The following is a 15,066-nucleotide window of genomic DNA, read 5'->3' on the forward strand; positions in this document are numbered from 1 at the left end:
CGAACTGAAAGAGCATCGCTCATCTTGATGATCTAACCACCAGGTTTAAAGAAGACAATCACCAATCCGCTGTGAACTTGTATTAAATTGTAATAGAAGAAGGCCAGCACCGACATTCTGTGCTGTCAAACTATCATTGGCCATTCAGAACGTCAGCGCAAAACGCTATAATAGGCCACAGATGAGTAGTTTCGTTGTTCGGTAAAATTGAGTATGCTTGGGTAAAGCAAACTGATGTGTAAAAGCTGGAATTTCACTAGGACAGTCCTTGTAGACATTACAAGATCAATGCAGTTATATTCACTAGTGATTTTTGGCTACATACAACATGGAAAAATGGTGCGTAAATTCTTCCCATGAAAGGGGCAAGGTAATGAATGGCTTCCCATGCAGCCTAACCGATTACTAAGAATTTAGACCATGAGAGATTTAGACACGCCAGAATGCTTCAAGCTTCAGCCAAGATTTCCTGCGCTGAGACTAACCATTATCACAGATTCTGTACGTCACCAGGAATATGTGGTTAGGAATATTCAGGAAGAAAAACATCGCTACTGTATTCAAATTTCAAACTGATAATTTATAGGGGTTACAGTTACAATACTCTGTAGTATACAGCAAAAGAACGGATGATTGCCATATAAAATCTCAAGATTTACAGTTTACATATCTTTTCAAAACTACTTGAGTGCTACATCACTGAGGTTCAAGCTTTTTGAGTTGCTCCATCCAAAATTAGATCCCTGAATAACATCCACACATAGCCCTGGCAGGCATTCAGTAATCTGGGAATTTTGTGGTGGTGTTTCTGCCAGACTTAGTTGACTCTTGGTGGATGCAATTCGAGGCCAACTTGTTCACTAGTCTCATGCCAACTCTTCACTTACCTTAATATCTGGGCATTCATGCAACAATAGCACAAGATCATTTGATAGGCTTTTGATCCTATTAGATTCTGTAGCTCCATCTGCAGTTAATGTTGCATGCAAGTCATCTGAAGCATGATTACTCTCACAGATGTTCTCAAGGAACATCTGGAGTGCATCATCTGCAGACATTTCTTGCACAGATGTGTGCACATCCAGAATTTTTCTTCTACACTGGGCATCAGGCACAAGTTTTTCCTTCAAGTTGTCAGGAAGGCTAGCTATTGCGCTGCTTGAAGGACAACAAACGAACAAGAAACTTAAAACCAGAGGGAATGTTTGAAGAGAATGGCAGTACCAGAAATATATTCTTAGCACGATATACCTGGTAACACCGCGAACAAGGCCCCACTTGTAGCCAACGTTTACAGATTGCCTAAACCCAACATTGAAGCCCTCCTGGGCAGAGTCTTTCTGCCCTTCTGTCATACCATCCCTATAGCCCATCTAGAGTAAAATTGGAAGAAAAGGGTTTTAATCATGCCTGCTATCAATGAAAACTGCAGAAGAACAATTAGAATTAAGAACCGCAACCCGTATAAACTCTAGGGTATACCTTATGAAACTGGTTCTGCCTGTGAATCCATTCTCTGTCTAAGTTAGAAGCATGCCCAGGAGAATCTGAAGCATCATCCCATATGTCATCATCTTCGGCAGCGGCAACATCACGACCATTAGCTGTGACAAAATTGAACAAATTATCTCTCTTTTCTTTTTTTGCAGAAACCAACTAATCATAACGAGAGATAATACTAGTGCAAGCGGCACTTCTAAGTTCTAATCAAGTAACAACTAGTCGTACGAAGAAGAATTTATCAGTCGGGCCTCAGTTATCACTGATTTAACAAAACATGGGTTGCCCTGATTGAGTGATTGCCCTTGTCAGGGACACGCACCATGCTGGGCGATTTCAGTCTCACTTGATGAAGGTGCTGCTTCTACTCTTAGCTCCCCCATGGAGGCGGTCACGCCCTCTACATCCCCGGGGCCGGCCATTCGCGAGCTCAACCTGCAGTCGAAGCGCGAGTTGATCCCCATATAGCAGCAAAATTTGGGGGAGAAAAGGGGGGAAAAAAGGAAGAAAAATCGATCTCACCTGCTGATGCCGGAAGAGGAAGAGTTCGCCGGCGGGGTTCGGGACCTAAAGGAGTCGCCGGAAGAGGAAGAGTTCGCCGGCGGGGTTCGGGACCTAAAGGAGTCGCCGGACCGGCGGCGGTAGCCGGCGAGACGGCGGTGAGGCGGGAGAGGCCCCGGTTGGGCCAGGAAGGAGGCGGGGGCGCTTGGGCCGGAGGCGGGCGCAAGGGGCGGTGCCTCCAGCCGTCGAGGGTAGCGGCGGCGAGGGTACTTGCCGTCGGCTCGGCGCGAGCACGACCCGCTGCAGGGGAGGGGAGCGGAGGGAGGGCGACGCCTCACACGGAGACGGCGGCAGCGATTGGGCGAGCGGCGGCGTTCCGGCGACGGTGCGGTGGGGGGAGGGGCGGCGGCTCGTTGCGGCTCCCCCTAACCCAGGTTAGCGGTGGCGGCGCAACCTTTAGGCCTTGATGACCCGTCGTCTGAGTCGAGCTGCACCTGCACGTGGCTCCTGCGTCAACCGAGCTTGACGCCTTGAACCAATCAACAGCTAAATGTGTGCTCGATAGTTGGAATTAGACCTGGGCAAATGTCGGGTCGGGTCGGGTTCGGGTCGGGTTAAGGCCGGGTCACGGGTCGCATAGGACGGCCCGCGCCCGACCCGTACCTATCACCGGGTCGGGTCGGGTTGGCCCGTGCACCCTGCGCGGGCGTGTCGGGTCGGGTTTTTTTTTGGGTTGGGTCGGGTTTTTTTGGCATTTGGGTCGGGTTTTTCGGGTTGGGTCGGGTTTTGGGTCAAAAATCACGGCCCGTGCCCGGCCCGTTGATTGTTGCGGGTCAAAAAATACGGCCCGCGCCCACCCGCCACGTAGCTCGGGTCGGGTCGGGTCGGGTTTTTTTCGGGCGGGTTGGGTCGGGTTGTTCGGGTCGGGTGACCCATGCCCAGGTCTAGTTGGAATGCTTAGATAATGTAAGATTGATTGGTCGATCAGGTTGTGCAACCGAATGATCCTATTTATGCACATGTTTAGTTCATCTGTTTTTAGATTGGTTGAACACTTGTTCCCAATCCTTCTTTTCGGGTTTTATAACCCTATGGAGCAGGTGAGCATATCAGCATATGATGTGCAGCAACAGTAAAATTCTAGAATCTGCAGGCGAGCACCAGTCAAGCATAAAAATTCCCTTTACAGTGTTGTATATGGTGTTGTAAATGTGCAGATATTACATATATATATATATATATATATATATATATATATATATATATATATATATATATATATATATATATATATTCACATGTGCATTTACAAAGCGTCATGCTTACAATGGCAGAATGTTAGTAGGAGGGAGATGGCACAGGCTTGTGAGGATTGCGTATTGAGATGATGCTTATGCGTTGAATCTCACTACTTCTGCTTTTTATTTGGATACTCCCTTGGCCCAAAAATGGTTGATCCAATCCTCACATTCGTGCTGCCCATCTCTATCTGCATAAAGTTAACAGCAGTTAATGGAGTTCCAGGAATACTATAGTGTTTAAACCCGAATATTGTGGATATGATTTAATATTCCTATGCAAACATTAGATGTCAACGTTGCATACCGCTTGCTCAAAATCACCAGACATTCCCATGGAGAGTTCAAACTGTTCTGTCGGTATCTCAAGGGCCTTGCAAACTTCAAGCTTACAATCTACCAGTGCCTGGTTTCAAATCAGACATACCAAAAAGTAATGAAAGTCAAAACAGAATCACAGATTGCTTATTTGTGATGATGTGAGACTGGATAGGCACCATAAAATTTTCTGGAGTTGATGAGTAGTCTTTCATACCTATTGTCATCAAAACTGAAAATATCAGGTGTGGGCATGCTAGTTTCACATGCTTAGCAAGCTCGACGCATCTGGAGGGATCGATACCTGATTTTGCTGAATAAATAAAATTTTCATTAATCAAAACGTTTTTCGGAGGAATTGGGTTATAATCACGTGAAAGATGGATGTAAACGTGCAGCTAGTTAATTGAAATTGACATAAGTTTAGCTATGCTTCTGAAGTAATGATCTGACTATAGGTTTTAAAGATTGCATAGTAAATGCAGTGAAAAGGAAAGTACCAGATCAAGGAAAACAATACAATAAAATGCATAATCCCTTAAAGGAAAGGAATTTGACAAAGACATGAGAGTTCTGAATATCGTTTCTTTACTCACATTCTTCTCCACTAGTGTTCACTTGAACAAGTACTTTCAAAGGCTCCCTTCCCAGGCTATTGACAGCACGGTCAAGGTGATTAGCAACCTGAAAAAAAGTGGACATTACGTATCAATACAGATATCCATAATTACATGTAACCCATATAAGAATCCAATTCTGTGTAACAAGCACAAGAGATTATCTTCGCCATTTCCTTCTCTGCAGACATTAGATCTGCATAAGCAGGAACACGACATAAAAGCTTCAGGTCATAGAAAGAACACATGTTTGTTTTTTGTTACTTACCTTTTCATTATCTGCACCCTCAACCATGTCAAGATTTGGAACAGCAGCTGAAAAAAGAGAAGATGTACTAAGAGCAAGCAATGTAGTGTCTGAAAGTATAAATGGTTTAGTGCTGGCAAAAAATATGTGTTTTGTCAGTGGATAATGTACTACTTTTTCATTACAGGGTAAATAAAGCAAGTAAGCCGTCATTGTACTATTACTGAAAAATCATAAATAATTCAAACTTTACTTCGTAACTTGTAACGAATTAACCAGCTAGTAAATAATTGAGGGATGTATTGTGTCTCAATTGTCTGCAAGATGGAAACAGATATGCATACCTAACAGTGGCTTCACTTTGTTGCTCTGCAAATGCCCAATGAAATGCCACCGGATATCTTCCGGAAGCTGCAACACAGCAGATCAGTCATTTCATTTCTACATACAAGCAGACGGATGGGCTGTGACCTGCAAAGCTGAAGAACAATTCGACCGAATTCGAACCTGGGGGGCCTTGGTGACGATCTCCTGCACGTAATTCTCAGCGATGTCCGGCGTCGTAGAGCTGCCGCAGCATCGAGACGGGCTTGGTCTTCCCCACCGCCACAACCCGCGCTGCTTCCCCTGCGCGCCCCGACCGCTCCGCTGCTCTCCCTGCCCGCGCCAGCACGGCCCGCAGAGCCACCGCGGCCGACGCCGCCGCCCCCTCCGCCACAGGCGCTGCCATCCCCACACCACCTCCCTCTCCTTTCTCCACCTCGTGCCTTCGGAGGGGTTGCTGGCGTCGGCGGCGATCAACCTGGGGCTGGCTCTGGTGGCGCTCTCACTCTTCTCCATGCTCAAGAAGCAGCCGGGGAACGCGCCCGTTTACCGGCCCCGGCGGATTGCCGCCGGCGATGGTGGTGCTGGCTTGCTGCCGCTCGGCCACGGGCGGCTAACCCCGTCGTTCCGGTGGATCGGCGCGGCGCCACGGCTCTCCGAGGAAGACGTGCTGCGGCGCCACGGCCTCGATGCGCTCGTCGTCATCCGCCTCTTCAAGTTTGGGTACGTGACCTTGTGGTGATCTTAATCTTGGTAACATGCATTTTGACCCACTAATAAGTAATAACCTTCTCTTATTATTTTAAGGGTATAATAATAGTTAAGGATACTATTCTAATATCTTCTAGTGTCTAGGATTTAGGGTGCCTCATATCTCTACTCTTATACTTTATGAGTCTGTTTGGTATTGTTGTGGGGGTTCTAGGGGTACCCACAGCCGGGTGGCGGAACGCACCCGCCTATTCCCCGTGAGGGAGTACTCGGGGAAGTACTAGGCGATGGGGCTGAATCTACGCTGGGACAAGGACTCAAGAACACACGATTTAGAGTTGTTCGGGCCGCCGGAGCGTAATACCCTACGTCCACTGTGTGTTGTATTGCCTTCCCACGAGAGTGAGAAGGTGCGAGAGCTTGAGTCTGTCTAGGCAATACAACACACAGTGGACGTAGGGTATTACGCTCCGGCGGCCCGAACCACTCTAAATCGTGTGTTCTTGAGTCCTTGTCCCAGCGTAGATTCAGCCACATCGCCTAGTACTTCCCCGAGTACTCCCTCACGGGGAATAGGCGGGTGCGTTCCGCCACCCGGCTGTGGGTACCCCTAGAACCCCCACAACATTTTTGGCGCCGTCCGTGGGGAAGTCAGGCGTAGGTTGGATCTTCAGGCCTCTGGGCTGAGTTCTTCCTCTGCAACGACGAACCTGAAGATGAAGGAAGGCAGGGCCACACTCTCTCCACCTGTCTTGGCACCGGCGCAGCAACGCCCTCGGTGCGGCGGCGCACGACAGCGACGCCTGCTGTGCGTCGCCACTGCGACACCTCGGAGCCGGCGTAGCGGCGCACAGCGGAGGCGCCACTGGGCGCTGCTGCCCCTACGTCGACTCAAGGTTTTCTCTCAAGCAACGGCCACACCTCCTCTGCGGTGGCATGGTGTCGGCTCAAGGCTTCCTCTCAACATGGAGCCTGGAGCCGACGGCCATCCCGGAGGAAGTGGACCGTGTCGTCCTGCCGTCTCCAGCACCGGAGATCCACCTCAGCGTTGCTCGGTGCTGCTGCAGACAGGACCCCGCCTCCTCGCGCGGGGGCCCCTGGCGCTAGCACCAAGGACAAGCCGGCGAACGACCGCACCTCTCCGCGCTCCACGTCCGGTCCATCTGCTGCGCAAGGGCGTCTGGTTTCCATCGGCAGACGACGACGACGGCTGGGGGCCTCTCCCATTCAAAGCCAAAGAATTTGCCTCATGCCATGTAAGCATGTGACAGCTCTTAGGCAAGGAGGGGTCCCCCGAGCTCCCGAGGTGATGCTGGATGATGCGGTTCAGGCACATCCAGGGCGCCTTCACGCGCTGTATAGCATGCAGCCGTAGGTTACTCCTAAGAAAGGAATGAGAGATTTTCTCCTTTGTAATAGCGTGGCGTCTACGTGTGTGTCCAGAGCGGTCAAGGTCCGACCTTGTAAACCCGACCTCTGGCCCTATCACACAAACAGGCAAAAGCGGTCCGGAGCGGTGGAGGTCCGACCTCGTAATCCCGACCTCCGATGTATACCGTGACAACCACAATAATAAAGGAGATTTTCTTTCTCAGTTTTACCTAGGCTCCACCCTGATTATATTTATTCGCCTTGGTTTAACTATTCTTTCCTCTTGACCGGAGTTTCCCTTATTGCTAACAATCCAAGTTAAGTTGCTGGCTTGTGGTCAGGTGAAGACACCCCTTTTAGCTGGAAGGCAGTCCGGACCCCTAAGGACCTGCTCTGGAGAAGTGGTATTTGTATCCTGGGGTAGAGAAGCTCCGCGTGGCTTAGCCTGGTAATGTACCCTAAGTTTACGTACTTCACTACCCTGTTACAAGTACTCTAGTATCCAGGACTGCTGTCTTTAGAGGTCCCGGGCTCTCTTCTAGTATAAGGCTTGGTTTCTTTGCACCTTACTATGAGGTCCGGTAACATGCTTCATCGGATTGTCAGCAACGGGTCCGGGAAGTGGTGCTTGCTCCCTGAGCGACCCGAGGTCTGTGTAGCCGCTTAGTTTGGTTCCGTACCCTAAGCCTACACCCTCGTCGCCCTGAGGAGAGCGCTCTAGTACCTGAGCCTGGCAACAGGTGTACCGGCCTCAGGGGTCCGGGGCACCCGCACTCTCCAAGAGCACACCAACGCAATCAAGTTGCGTAGGAACACATCACGGTGGTGGCCCCACCCGCGGGTTCGTACCTCTCCCGAGGTGGGCCCGGGGGCCACTGTCGGTACCCCAGGACTGGGGTACCCCCTCTTGCTGTGTCTAGGCAAGAGCCTTAGTAGTCATCCTTGACTACAACCAAACAGCCGGACCCCTGCGGTCCGAAGTCCTGTCCTCCCGACAATGGTCCGGACCCGTTCCACGGCCGGGGAAGGTCCGGGGACGCCACGTGTCCCCGGAGAGACAGGCGCTCAAGCGCAAGCAGCCGGGACTCCGGACCTCCCGAGGAGTCCGGACCCCCGCGGGGTCCCGGACCCCCCGCATAGCAATCGGACCCCTCTCCAAGGGAAGGTTTCGACGCCCCGCCTCAGGATGGTCCGGGGCCGACGCGTGTATGAGGCCCTTGGTCTCCATATTGAGGTCCACCTACCTTCGCATTCATTGCGGTAGGTGGACGTCCGCATTGATATAGCAGAAGCCGAGGCGTTTGACTAGCCAGGGGACACTATTGATCGCGTATTACCAAGGTAGTGGGGGCACTGGCGCCGCCCACGCCGCGTCTGCCAGTCTGCCGTAACAGATGGATACGACGGCTCGGCTTCGCCCTTTATGAGCCACTGTCGGTACCCCAGGACTGGGGTACCCCCTCTTGCTGTGTCTAGGCAAGGGCCTTGTAGTTATCCTTGACTACGTCCAAACAGCCGGACCCCTGTGGTCCGGAGTTCTGTTCTCTCGGCAACGGTCCCGGACCTGCCTCACGACTGGGAAAGATCCGGGAACAACGCGTGTCCCGGAGGAGGCGGGCAGCCCGAACAGCCGCGGCTCCGGACCTCCCGAAGGGTCCGGACCCCCGCGGAAGTCCCGGACCCCTCATAGGGTCCCGGACCTCTTGTATGGTAACCGGACCCCTCGCTAAGGGAAGAAGTCGACGCCCTACCTCTGGGTGGTCCGGCGCGGACACGTATACAAGGGCGCTTGGTCTCCATACAAAGCCTCACCCACCACTGCATTTATTGCGGTAGGTGGACGCCCCGCATTGATACAGTGGAAGCCGAGGCGATTCTTTGACCAGGAGGCACTATTGATCGCGTATTACCAAGGTAGTGGAGCCGCTGGCGCCGCCCACGCCGCGCCTGCCAGTCTGCCATAGCAGATGGATACGACGGCTCGGTTTCGCCCATTATGACGCCTACATAATAGCCTCAGCAGGCTACGCCGCAAGCTACGCTACTCCAACGGGCGCCTCGCTGATGGGACAAGAGAAGACCCCCCCTGAGTCAGAGGAGCAGCAGTACGCATATCGGAGGAAAGATTCGCTACCACTGTAGCCACAGTCACGTTGGGCCCACCTGTCGGGGCATCAACGTTCTATGTATCCGCTCCCCCTTGATCTATAAAAGGAGGGGGCGCCGCTAGAAAACCTCAGGCTGGGCAAGAGCCAAGGCCGGCAGAGGATAGATTCATACACACCACCAAGAACAATACATCTCCCAGTGGACGTAGGGTATTACGCTCCGGCGGCCCGAACCACTCTAAATCGTGTGTTCTTGAGTCCTTGACTGAGCATAGATTCAGCCCCATCGCCTAGTACTTCCCCGAGTACTCCCTCACGGGGAATAGGCGGGTGCGTTCCGCCACCCGGCTGTGGGTACCCCTAGAACCCCCACAACATTTTCAGAAGATCGTGGGAGTATTGGTCCTTGCTCCAACAAATTATACTTGTGAAGGTCGATCTGACATCAGAAGATCGAATTCCATGGAACTATTCACGGTTACCAATGTGACACAGGGATCTAATAGGTTAGCTCTACTCTGAATTTTTCACTTTCACATTCATGACATTCCTTATAATATTCAATTCGAGTAGTGTTTCAGTCCATAAATTAAGCACGTCAGTGTAATTGCTCTCTGATCATGTGAAATGATGTTTTACATTATTATCCTGATCTTGTATACGATTTTTTAGATGTAGTTAGAGACTGTTAGAGTAAGCTGGTGAAATCGGAGTTTGAAAGCTACTGTCTGCCAAGTGAAAATGGTACTGATCTTGTAATGGATACTGTTCTATGTTTTTGCATGACAGGCTTTGGGTTCATTTTTCATGCCTTTGCTTTATATCCTTTCATGTGGTATATTTGCTTCATAAGGTGAGTGATTCTGAAAACATTTCAATTAATTTCTTGGAGCTACAATGTTGAAGCATGGATAACCCGGATGTTATATTGTCACTGAAATCTTCAATTTTATTGAAGCAGGAATACAAAGAAATTACTAGGAGAAGAATTGAACACTTAAAGTATCACGGCAAAAGACCTGACCAATACACCATTTTGGTTTGAGGAATTCCGACATGCCCAGATCATGGAACTTATGGGTGTTATGTTGACCACTTCTTCTCAAAGCACTATCAGACATACCAATCGTACCAAATTGTACATGACATAGGCAATATTGAGGCACTGCAGGTGAGTAGATTGCTGATTGGTGCAGTGCTTCTAATTTATCACAGACTAGCAGGTTATCAAGACATGGAAATGTGGTCATATTTATAGTGAAATTCTAAGCATCGAAGTTAGGCTGTTATAGTGCTGTTGTTTGCCCTTGTCATATACTTTATCCTTATACTAGTCTAACAACCTCGGGGTGTGTGATCGAGAAAAAAGAATAGAGTTGAAGCTATCCGTTGTTCTTAAAGTAGAGGTAGCCAAGTTCATGTCTAATGACTACATTCTTTCTAGCATTATGGAAAAGCAACTGACGTTGGTTTCTACTAATGCTATATTTTGGTTAACCATCTAAGCAACTGACTACAACAGTTTAGTTTTCCCTTGTTCAGCCAAAACAAGTTTAGCATAATAGATTTTATTTGCTAACCATCTAATCATCACTACAGAAGTTGACATCCTCCATTGACAAACAGATAAAGAGGAAAAGAGAGACCAGAAAATGTAATATTTGGCAGAGGATTTGGTTCAAGTTTACATCAGAAGCAATAAATATTCAGAGACAAGAAGAAAAACTGAAAGATGTACAACAGGCTATCCGCCTCCTACAATGTGAAAATATGCTTAAACAAAAGGTAGTAATTGTGTATTATTTACTCACTTGTGTGAAGGATATCCCTTAATAGTTTGTATTGCCCAACGGTTATTTCCAAATGAATTTTAATGTTAGTTTCAACTGTAGGAGGTACCTGTAGCTTTTGTCACATTCAAATCCCGGTTGGATGCTGCCCATGCTGCGGAAATGCAACAACTTGTCAATCCACTTTCATTAGTTACAACTTATGCTCCTGAACCAAACGATACGATATGGAAAAATTTGGCCATTCCATTTTGGCGCATGGCTATGTACAAAATCGGAGTCTTCGTTGCTGCATTTCTGCTAACAGTGTTCTTCACCATCCCTGTGACAGCTGTGCAGGGGATAGTGCAATTTGAGAAGATTAAAAGGTGGTTTCCACCAGCGAGAGCTGTGCAGCTTATGTAAGTGTCAGAAACTTCGAATTAATATTATGATTCAGTTGGCACTTAAGGTTATCACAATAATGTCACAGGTGATTTTTCTGTCATCTTGCAGACCAGGTTTGAATTCTATTGTAACTGGGTATCTTCCGAGCATGATCTTAAATGGCTTTATATACTTGGTTCCCTTTGCGATGCTTGGTATGGCATCGTTTGAAGGTTGTATTGCCAACAGCTAAAAGGAAATTAAGGCCTGCAACATGGTGTTCTACTTCTTGCTTGGAAATGTTTTCTTCCTTAGCATTCTGTCAGGTTCTCTACTCGATCAGCTAGGAGAATCTTTCACGCACCCAAAGGACATCCCTAGCCGTCTTGCTAGTGCTGTTTCTGCACAGGTAATGCGAACATGTGCTATTGCTTGTAAAGCTTTCCGCCAGAAAAATTTAATGTAAAGTTCAGAACACAAGAAGCATTTTACATTATGTCAACTTGTTTCTATTGCAGTCAGATTTCTTCATCACATACATTTTGACCAATGGCATGCCAGGATTTTCTTTGGAAGTTCTTCAGTTTGGTTTGCTAACATGGCAATTCTTAAAGGTGCATTCGCTTGGGCATAGCAAGGAGCCATATCTTTATGGCTTCCCTTACTACAGAGTTGTGCCCATCGTTTCCCTTGCAATATTGATTGGAGTGGTCTATGCTGTAGTTGTGCCCCTTCTGCTTCCGATCCTTTTGATTTACTTTCTGCTCGGTTATGCAGTGTACATCAACCAGGTAGTTTCTTTACTTTGTTCAGTTCACCATCTTATCCATCACTTCTACTAATATCTTTATTCGTTGCAGCATTTTATTTTCATTTATGCATCACTTTGAACAGGGACGGATCTAGCGTGGGGGCTGGGGGTGCGCCAGCCCCCCCTACGTGCTTGCACATCAAGGAAAAATAGGGGAGGAATGAGGGGATGAAGAAGAGAAGAAAGAAGGAGAGGGGGGGGCTGGAGGAGGAAGAAGGATGTCACCCCCCCTGTCCATGAATCTTGGATCCGCCACTGACTTTGAAAAACATCACGTATCGGTTCACTTGACAGAAGCATTGAATTGCATGTTCCTATTTCTGCTTTACTAAATCTGAGCTGGAAAGCTAAAAATGTGGGGAAAAAAATCTAAGTGGGACATAGGTCATAGGTGCGCAGCCTTGTATCAACCTGCTTCCACCAGGTCAATTCCTAGATCTTGCTTGGGTGCCAATCTTCTCCTGGCCATTCTGTTATCCACATATAAGCCAATGTGATGATTTGATAATGCTTTGTGTTACCGGTCTTTTCGTGCTAGAAATATCCTTTTTCTTACTGCCACAGTGAATAACCTGAGTAATGCATATTACTAACTCCTCAAATGGTTTTGATGTTCGCAGATCAATGACTTTTGGTGTTTTCATCTGCATCAAGTGTTCAGGAGCTCATAGAAGTCTTGGAGCACATATCCAAGGTAAGTTATGGAGGTAACACCTGTAGATTTATCTAAGAAAGTACGTTGATAATATTATAATTTGTAATTCTAGCAGGTTTTTGGAAAATATGAAAACAATAATTTTGCTATGTCCAAAATGTCAAATACATTGCGAGAGGAGGATGCCATTTTTCAGGCTATATAATTTGATTAAGGTAGCCGTCGTAGTTATGATTTATCAGAGACATCCAAATCACCACACAAATGTTTTGACACAAATAATTTTACATAACCGATTAGATGACTGATTTTTTTTAAGGGAAAAAGGATATTGTCTAGGCACAGAAACAGGAAGATGTTAATACTCCTTTTATAAGAAGTTATTTCCAGCTAGCATGTTGTTCACCATGAAGTGCATGAATTCAGTGAGAGCAACAACACATTGGAATCTACCTTAGTGATTTGAAATTTTGAATATTCATTGCTGAGGATTGACCTCAAATATGTCTACTCAGGTGGTTTCAGTGAAGCTTGATGAATGGACAGACGAACAAGTTGATCTTTTGGCAGATTCAGGTGGGAATGCTGCTGTAAACATGAGATATGAGGCATTTGTGCCTGAAAACTACACGAAGCCAAGGCAAGATTGTTCAGCAGAGGAGCGCAGCGATTTTATTAGGTATACATTATCCTATCAACTTTTCATTCTTTTGATTTCTTATGCGACACCTTTGCACTACAGATCTCTTTATTTATATACATTTGCCGGGGATACATGATCTTTCGCCTTGATATCTGCATGCATGCAGGCGAAAATACGAGGTTCAACAATTTTTGTCTAATCCGCAGCTGTCATGCCCTCAACGACGCAACGACAAACAGAGTCACCAGCACCATAGTGGTTCAGGTCGACATGGTTTAGGCCATTCTTTCAAGAACAGCTGGAGGAGAAAAGCAGAACACGAGCCGAAAGCAGTAAAGAAAACAGTACGATCAATTACTCTCACTCATGCATGGTGGTTAACTCTAGTCTACTTTATTAACTGTTGAAAACTATTTGACTCGATCTTATTTGCTGTCTTGTAAACGGACTTGGGTATGGTAGAATTTGTTGGGTTGATGAAGGTCGATGTCATAAGAGGCACAAATCTAGCTATTCGTGATGTGATGTCAAGCGATCCTTATGTTATTATTAACCTAGGACACCAGGTAAGCAACTCCGTTCGCCAAGAATGCATGCTGCTAGGTATGCAGATTGCAGAGTTGTTTTGTTTCATGATTCCCAGCTCCTTTTCGTGTTTGCAGTCCATGAAAACGAAGGTGGTAAAGAGCAGCTTGAATCCTGTATGGAATGAGAGGCTTATGCTATCGATACCCGACCCAATACCGGTGCTTAAGCTGGTAAGTAATGTTTGCTGTTTCTTCAGGGACACACACACACACACACACACACACACACACACACACACACACACACACACACACACACACACACGCACATATATATATATATAGAACATCAATGGGACATGCAAGCTGCTTGCCTTTGTCACCAGAATAATAATACGTGCTTGAAACCTCCTGACAGCAAGTCTTGGACAAGGATACGTTCACCACCGACGACCGGATGGGGGAGGCTGAGATCGAGCCGCTGGTTGCTGCAGCCAGAGCCTATGAGGCCTCCACTATCACAGATACTGCCCAGCTTAACAAATGGATGGCAAAAGATGGCATCTGGATCCCGAGGGACAGCACCATCTCCATCGTCAACGGCAAAGTGAAGCAGGTGGTCACTGTGAGGCTTCAGAATGTTGAGCGTGGCCACCTTGAGATGGAGCTCGAGTGCGTCCCTCTCACTCAATAGCCGTCTGCAGAAAAAAGAAAAAAAAGGATCTCCAGCATTATTCTGCAACACAGCAGAGGCACACGAACAAGATTTCAACCAGATTTGATTATATCTGTCGAGTTGGGAAGGAATTGCAGGATGTAAGTTGTGACTTGTCCTGGGGAATGAGTGAAAGACCATTTTAGCACGGCCTTGCTTGGTTTCAGGCTAGCTTGCTTGGTAGAAGTCCAGCTTCACTTGATTTGTGTTCATGAGCCTCTGTTTGTAACAACCATCAGAACTGAACTGCTGCAAATATTTTAGGAAGAACGGCGATTGATTCTGTGCTGTGTATGTGTGGACAACAAAACAAGATATATATACCTACCATCCCCGGCTGGCCGTTCTTGTTGAAGTGCGTGTCCAGTATTATTATTTGGTGCCTATATTGCTATATCCTAGAATCAGGCATTGCTTGCGTGATGCCCGGAATAATCAGCGAGCGGGAGCTTTTGCTTTACCATTTGATAATGCAAGCTACGCGTAGCTACCCGTTTAGCCATACAATTCAGCGTAGTGTCATTTTCTGACGTGCAGTCATATTGAACGTTGTTTCTCAAGAGC

The 15,066-nt window shown here is 47.5% G+C and overlaps 2 protein-coding genes and 1 pseudogene across 5 annotated transcripts; 1 reads left to right on the plus strand and 2 right to left on the minus strand.

Annotated features, from left to right (window-relative positions):
- Window positions 1-532: 532 nt before the first annotated feature.
- LOC120673566 lies at window positions 533-2,467 on the minus strand. Of its 4 annotated transcripts, XM_039954463.1 has the most exons (6): window positions 2,116-2,463; window positions 2,023-2,067; window positions 1,823-1,935; window positions 1,483-1,604; window positions 1,252-1,373; window positions 533-1,155 (listed from the first exon to the last, which is right to left on the minus strand). In XM_039954463.1, the coding sequence occupies exons 3-6, from the start codon at window positions 1,920-1,922 to the stop codon at window positions 867-869; spliced, it is 633 nt and encodes a 210-aa protein (XP_039810397.1). In that variant the 5' UTR covers window positions 1,923-1,935; window positions 2,023-2,067; window positions 2,116-2,463; the 3' UTR covers window positions 533-866. The 4 variants fall into 4 exon arrangements, with proteins under 4 accessions (XP_039810397.1, XP_039810394.1, XP_039810396.1 ...); XM_039954460.1 differs by having other exon boundaries at window positions 533-1,373; window positions 2,116-2,467; XM_039954462.1 differs by having other exon boundaries at window positions 2,023-2,463.
- A 698-nt stretch (window positions 2,468-3,165) lies between these two features.
- Window positions 3,166-5,250, minus strand: LOC120673565 (annotated as a pseudogene).
- Window positions 5,251-9,382: 4,132 nt separating this feature from the next.
- On the plus strand, window positions 9,383-14,857 carry LOC120673564 (probable ADP-ribosylation factor GTPase-activating protein AGD11). Its single transcript, XM_039954459.1, has 13 exons — window positions 9,383-9,501; window positions 9,785-9,848; window positions 9,957-10,166; window positions 10,595-10,780; window positions 10,888-11,186; window positions 11,281-11,560; window positions 11,670-11,942; window positions 12,583-12,656; window positions 13,133-13,296; window positions 13,427-13,604; window positions 13,704-13,826; window positions 13,923-14,018; window positions 14,206-14,857. Exons 9-13 carry the CDS (start codon window positions 13,214-13,216, stop codon window positions 14,479-14,481), a joined length of 756 nt encoding a protein of 251 aa, XP_039810393.1. The 5' UTR covers window positions 9,383-9,501; window positions 9,785-9,848; window positions 9,957-10,166; window positions 10,595-10,780; window positions 10,888-11,186; window positions 11,281-11,560; window positions 11,670-11,942; window positions 12,583-12,656; window positions 13,133-13,213; the 3' UTR covers window positions 14,482-14,857.
- Window positions 14,858-15,066: the final 209 nt, after the last annotated feature.

This window comes from Panicum virgatum, chromosome 5N (assembly GCF_016808335.1).
Source record: "Panicum virgatum strain AP13 chromosome 5N, P.virgatum_v5, whole genome shotgun sequence".
Lineage (NCBI taxonomy): Eukaryota > Viridiplantae > Streptophyta > Magnoliopsida > Poales > Poaceae > Panicum > Panicum virgatum.

Bases quoted from the DNA above. Each gene is read 5' to 3' on its own strand.
- LOC120673566 (XM_039954460.1), bottom strand. From the start codon at position 1,922: ATGGCCGGCCCCGGGGATGTAGAGGGCGTGACCGCCTCCATGGGGGAG. The intron at 1,605-1,822 runs GTGCGTGTCCCT...ATTTTGTCACAG, and splicing joins GACTGAAATCGCCCAGCATG to CTAATGGTCGTGATGTTGCC. The intron at 1,374-1,482 runs GTATACCCTAGA...ATTTTACTCTAG, and splicing joins GGCAGAACCAGTTTCATAAG to ATGGGCTATAGGGATGGTAT.
- LOC120673564 (XM_039954459.1), top strand. From the start codon at position 13,214: ATGAGATATGAGGCATTTGTGCCTGAAAACTACACGAAGCCAAGGCAA. The intron at 13,297-13,426 runs GTATACATTATC...GCATGCATGCAG, and splicing joins GAGCGCAGCGATTTTATTAG to GCGAAAATACGAGGTTCAAC. The intron at 13,827-13,922 runs GTAAGCAACTCC...TCGTGTTTGCAG, and splicing joins TTATTAACCTAGGACACCAG to TCCATGAAAACGAAGGTGGT.